This window comes from Aplysia californica, unplaced genomic scaffold (genome assembly GCF_000002075.1).
Source record: "Aplysia californica isolate F4 #8 unplaced genomic scaffold, AplCal3.0 scaffold00672, whole genome shotgun sequence".
NCBI classification, from domain to species: Eukaryota; Metazoa; Mollusca; class Gastropoda; order Aplysiida; family Aplysiidae; genus Aplysia; species Aplysia californica.
In genome coordinates, this window is record NW_004797942.1 from 226629 (window position 1) to 233024 (window position 6396).

The 6396-nt window shown below is 37.5% G+C and overlaps 1 protein-coding gene across 1 annotated transcript in view; it reads left to right on the plus strand.

Annotated features, from left to right (window-relative positions):
- The window catches only part of LOC101852506 (kinesin-like protein KIF3B), a gene marked incomplete at its 5' end in the record, with an annotated part of 26913 nt that extends 20517 nt beyond the window's left edge, over positions 1-6396 (plus strand). The window contains 2 exon segments of the mRNA XM_005108249.3: positions 593-774; positions 2900-6396. Coding sequence (XP_005108306.1) covers positions 593-774; positions 2900-2969 — 252 coding nt within the window. The 3' untranslated portion in view covers positions 2970-6396.

Consider the following 6396-nt stretch of genomic DNA (forward strand, 5'->3'; position numbering starts at 1 on the left):
TGCGTGTGTGTGTGTGTGTGTTTGTGTGTTTGTGCGTGTGTGTGTGTGTGTGTGAGAGAGAGAGAGAGAGAGAGAGAGAGAGATGAAAAGAAAAAGAGAGAGTTGGAGTAGAGAGAACGGGAAAAAGAAAAAGGGGGAGAGAGAAGGGAAGAAAGGAAGAGAGAAAGACAGGGAGAAGAGAAGAGAAGAGACAGAGAGAACGAGAGAGGTGGAGAAGAACAGAAGAGACAGAAAAACAGAGAAAGACAGACATAAAAATAGCATATGAGGAGATGGTAACAGAGGGGGGGGGGGCAAGGAGAAGAATAATTCTATGCGTAATTCCAACTCTAGGCCTAATAACCTGCAGCATTTTCCTCTCTCCCTCTTTGGCGTATTCGTCAGATCTCCAACATGACGTGCCGCGGGCGAGGGCTGCCCCCAGGCATTGACCCCCTCTCTCCTCTCGCCCCGGTCCACTAATCCCTGAGTCTGCAACAACACTAGAGCAATCTCCTGCCACTACCACCGCCACCGACACCACAACCGACACGACCACTACCACCACCACCACTACCACTACCACCACCACCACTACCACCACTACCACTAGGCTGAGAACATCTTACAAATAGAGCTGGACATGCCGATCCGCACCACGCGTGACTACGAGGGCCCGACAGTGGCCCCGAGGGTGCAGGCTGCTCTGGATGCTGCTTTACAGGACGAGGACGACATCGATATCGACGGGAGCGTGTTCAGCAACAAGTCCTCACGCAAGAAGGGAGCTTCTAGGTACGTGCATCACTTCCATTGCAATAATGATAATGATGATAGTAATAATATTTTTCTATTATAAAGCACATATCCTTATTAGAAAATGATGTCGGGGCTCTCGTGGCCTAGAGGTTAAGGTGTTCGCCTCTCGTTCAAAGGTCCCAGGGTTGCGATGGAAAAATTTTCTTCTCTAAAATTGTCTCCTTTCACCTCCTTTCTTGCTCTCTACTAATGTTCTGCCATCTGTTTTAGTCTCCACTCTCTGCCCCCACCCCCTCACCTCCTTTTCCCCCTACTTTGGGCTCCTGACTCTTTCTACAGCTTTTCTACTGCTACTCCTTGGCTCCTTATTACTGATTTCTTTCAGTCACACCCCTGATCTTCTGTTGGGAAAGATCTACACCTAGCCTTCTCGGACAAGGGTGAAAATTCTCGGAGTTCCCATGCGCAAGTTGCGTTCATTAAAGATCCCTTGGTGGTCTAAAATCGATAAGAGTGAGCTTGGGCTGCCTTCCAGGCAAAAATGAAAAATTTCCTAACCTTTGAAAATGTTTACTGTGTCCCGTATGCATGACTTAATGCAGTTGTGAGTGCCGTGAAACACTTACCCAAAAAATCCTAAGGAAAATGATGATGTTGATAATAATAATAATAATAACAACAATAATATAGATGATAGTCACCATTAGGATGATGATAACAATGATAACTATAATAATTGTAATTATGATAATTATATTAATAATAATGATATTGATAATAGATGACAATCACCATTAGGATGATGTTGGTTGATATAATAATCATTGTAGACAGCATGTATCATGTGCATTTCTGACTAGAAAGAAGGCTGTAATGTGATTATGATGACTGTCACAATAATAGATAACATAAAAGCGACCGACATAAAAGCTACGCTTATTTTACCCTCTATAATTTTTTTGGAGGATTTTAAAGAATTGCCTTATTTTTGGTCACCGAGGGGTTTGGTGGATCTGATTACATTTCCTCTTATGTATTGTCTCTCTCGTTACTCTTCTCCACTCTGCTGTCATCATTACTTTTGCTTGGGTCTCTGGAACAACCTATTTGTGTCCAGTGTTTAATAACGATGAATGGTTGGACAATAATTGCTGACAAGCAAGGCCGAAGTTTTCCTCTTATTAATGATTTATATGTGAGCGTGCCTGGTGAAAGGGACCACATGACACATCTTGAAGAATCCCGTTTTTTTGCATTTTCATGTACAGAGATCATTTCTGAACAATGTACTTTTTGAATTTTAAAGATATCTTCAGCAGTATTTTAGATATGGGTTATTTTGTAGGGCAGGGTACGGAAACCAAGTTTTGAGAAAAACGGCTTTAAAGTTTCCCCTTTTTTTCTGCTTCAAATAGATAAAATCTACGCTTCGAGACGACCTGACAACACATTCGCTACTCACAAACCAACTTTAAAAAGCGTTTAATATGAAAGAACAGCTTCAAAGTGTTTATATTACGTCTTCAAAACAAATTCACCACCACCTTGAGCAAGAGTCTTCAAGAAATAGGTCTAGGTTTGCGCAGGGCAGAAAAATGCGATACAAGTTTGCTCTCTTAAAAGGCGAAAGGGTATGGATGCACAAATCTTCACATTGTTTACATGTTCTAGATATTCATGTGCACTACCTGCCGCTAGAGAGAGGAGAGAATGACCTAAATTTTGGTATGCAATGTGATTGGGTCGACTTTATGAATGGACAAGAGAAACAATACGCCATGTGTACTCGGAAAACCAGTTTTTCACATGTTTTGTGGGATTATGCAATAATACGACGTTTTAAAAAACATCTTTAAAAATGTATTTTAAAGTACTAGAAACTCAAGTCCTTGAAAATATCGATATATTAATGGTTAAAGAATCCATTTTTAATGAATCTTAGTTTTTGTCAAAATTTTTTTTTACCTTTGAAGCCTGATGTCTCGGTTCGGGCAAATGCGTCTTGTGGTCCCTTTCACCAGGCACGCTCACATATTATCTCTATGAGACTGGAAAGCTTGTTCAGTATGAACCTCAACTGTTCATGATTTTGAGTAGGTGCATTACTATTAATCCCATGAGACCATGTTCTATGTTTGATTTATTTGATTTTTTTTGCCAGGCCCAAAACAGGCACAAAGCGAGTGGAAGAGCAGAAGTACCCAATGTCACGTGGTCTGGTTCCCAAGTAGGCGGAGTCTGTTTTGACCTCACCGAAGACTGCTGCTGATTTACCCTTACAGATACTCTGACCGACCGGACTTTGTACCCTTGAACTTAAGATCTGTTTTTGTGGCACTGGTGAGGTTATATAAGCCACTTGTGATGATAATTTGGGACATAGTAATGAAAAAAAGACCAACCATGGAACAAGGAGATTGTTTGATTGTTTTTCGGTCTTTATAGAGTGCAAATTGAAAGTATTTGAACTGTTTATGAGAAGTTCATAGGGATTTTGTTTAATGAAAGGTTTTGTAACAAAATAGGCCCTACTTTTTATCCAAATAATCAAAAATGCTAGTAAAGCTGATTGTTCGATTTATGATCTGTGTGTCGTGGAAGGAGGAATTGAATTCAAGTATTATGAAATCACATTTTGTGACTAATTAATGTTTTATTGCTGTATCGATCAAAGATCTCATCGGCGATGTACAGGGAAAAAGCGGAAATATGAATGTTTGAGAAAACTCTTTTTATCACAATACCCTTAAAATGAAAAAATGGGAAAGTGGTTAATGGTATACTGTTCTCAAAAACATTTGTCTTTTTTTGCTCCTGTAAGCATATCTTTCCCTGTCTCTGTTGTCAACATAAGATAAAGCTTGAAGCTTAGGAGCTATCACTATCACTTAAGTGTGCAGAGTTCTGAGTACTTCGTGTTCCACCCTGCTTGTTGGTTCACCTCTTAATCTCTATATTAGTCTATAAGTCGAGGACTGTTTTACTGGAATATATGAAGTAACCATGTCTTACATTTCTGTGTAAATGGTCCAGAAAACATTATGCTGTTGACCTGTCCTAATAGTTTTTCTCATGCTTGAGATTCCTTAAGCTGGAAAACGTTTTGTCTGAGATTTAAGGAGAGTGGTGGGGTTCAGGCTAACCACTCTTTCTGCTTTAAAAAAAAAAAGATGCTTACTGTTGAAATAGTCTTTTCCCTTGAGTGTACTGAAGTAAAGAGAAGACTAGAAGCCAGAGCAAATTGAGGGAGCAGATCTGTAGCAGTGGAGAATTAAAAAATCCGATTTTTTGCTCTTGATATGTTCAAATTGCAGCTTGAGCAGTTTTCTCATTTTGTTCTATGCATGCTTTACTCTGCATTCATGTTAAGCTAAAACAATAGTGCAGGCAGTTGAAGTGGGTAATTGACAGGTCCTACCTCTTTTCTTCTCCCTTTTCTTCTCCTCTGTCTTTTCTGTCTGTCTTTCCCTCGTTTTCCCGGCACTAAATGGCCATTATTGTGTCAGTGTGCTTCTATTTACCCAAACCTATAAGATAGCTCTTTTATCTTTATACACTTTTTGAGTGTGGCTGTGATTCCAATGTCTTTTAGAACTATTTAAAGCATTGACAGGTCGGGTTTCTTCTCTGGACATCGGAGAAATGATAGATTCTAGGTTGTGTTGTATTGACTAAGCTCCTATTTATTGTATGTCTAGTGCTTGCTGGACCATGTGCAACTACTTAAAGATTCAACCATAATATTCATGATAAATATATTTTAAGTTTACAACTTTATGTTTTTATTTTCGTGATTATGTTTGCCACTTGTTCACTTACTTGAAGTGAAAGTAGCTTGCGGACACTAGAGGAAAGTAATTTTGGCATGTCATGACTGGCACGTAAAATGAGTTATTCAGGTTGACTTTGCATTAAAGTTACTTGATTTTCTTGTCACAGAGACAAAATTGTTTGATATGCTTATTATTTTTTTTAAAACCCAACCCTTTCCTTATGTGGTTTACTTAAACTGCTGTGTTGCACAACCTTCTTGGGTTTCTAATTCAGTGTATTTCAGAGCATGGAGTGGTTGTTTCATGCTAAAAATTATTAACAATTTACAATTGGTTGGGCCTGGAGTTCATGTCTTGGCTTTACATGCATTGATATTCGCTTGACAGGTGTGTTTGACTTTGACCTGAAGAGACCAATAATCTGACGACAAAAATATTATTCAAAAGTCACTATTTGTGTACTTGAAAAGTTTCCTTTTCCTAGAAGGTCACTAACTTAAGTGCAAACAACAAGAAGTACCATTTGTGTCTGTGTAATGAAAAAAGTTTCTGGGTCCGTTATAGTTGTACTTTGATTCACTGCAGTATCAGTGGCAGAAGACCAATCTGTGATCGCTGTTTTAGTTCTGTATATTCGTTTTCATTTAGTTTTGTTTTCATCCGCATCATTTTTCAGTCAGTGTCGGAAAAAGAGTCTTTTGTTGATTTTTAAGATATGTCATACTAGTGCCTAAAGTAAAAATAATATTGGGAGGTTTTAGTCTTCATGAAGATTTTTCAGTATTTTTCACTGTGAAATGTGATGGTTGAAAAAATGGGTTAACAGCTGACAGGAGTTTTAACTAATAGACTGGGTTATTATCATTATTTTTTTTGCTTCTGAAGTTTTTTGTAAGTATCGATTTCATTTTTTATTTAGCAGTTCCTCTCTGTCTGGGGTTTTTGTTTTATTTTATTTTATTTTTTGAACAACAGTAACTCTTTTAAAAGAAGATTATACACTTACACTTGTATTTTTTCGGCTTAGTATCGATCATTCAATATATGAAAACTTTTCCGTTTTATTTTCGGCCTGCCAAGTATAGCTCGTGACAAAAGTAGAATGCTTTTTACTGTTTATGATTATGTCAAATATATCATATGTATCGAGACGACAAAAGTCTGAAGGAGGCTTACACTTTATGGGTTCTGCTAAAGTTCGAAAATTCTTTTTTTGGCCGAAAGAAAGGACCTGAATTGAGCTGAAAGAAGAAAGTCCATTAAAATGCATTTTTTAATAGGTTCAGCAATTGATGTCAGTATTTTTCCACTTTTAAATCACTCTTAAAAATTAGAAATAAACATCTATTTGTTCCAACATATTTTAAGGGCAGGTTTCAGATTTTAAAAAAATGGTGTCTTAGTTAATCCTAATTATAATAGCATTATGATTATTAAATGTTATTTTGTTAGAAGCTTGAATAAGTCACATTTTGTAGACCGAAATATGATAGTGTAGTTATTGTATTTTGTTTCATACATGGTGAATTCTGACTGTCTCTGAAGCGGACAGAAAGCCTTAAAACCCTTGTACCATGTGTCATGCTGTGTTACTTCTTCACAGCTTTTACTTGTACTTCTGTTTACTGTCCACGGTATTATGGAGGCATCTTTTGATGTTTGCCACTCCAAGTCCATCCATTGTTCTCGAACTTACAGTCTAGTTTATTTTTTACTGTTTTCAGTTTTTATACTTTTGTATGTTGCGTGTGTTTGCCAATTTTGTTGGCATTAAGTTCTGTTGTCGTGTTTGTTTTGTTGATTTTTTTTTTTCCATGAATGGTATATCTTCTGTGTCTGTCTTTACCATACTGAAAAGATGAGAATAAAGGTTATTGTTTTTAAA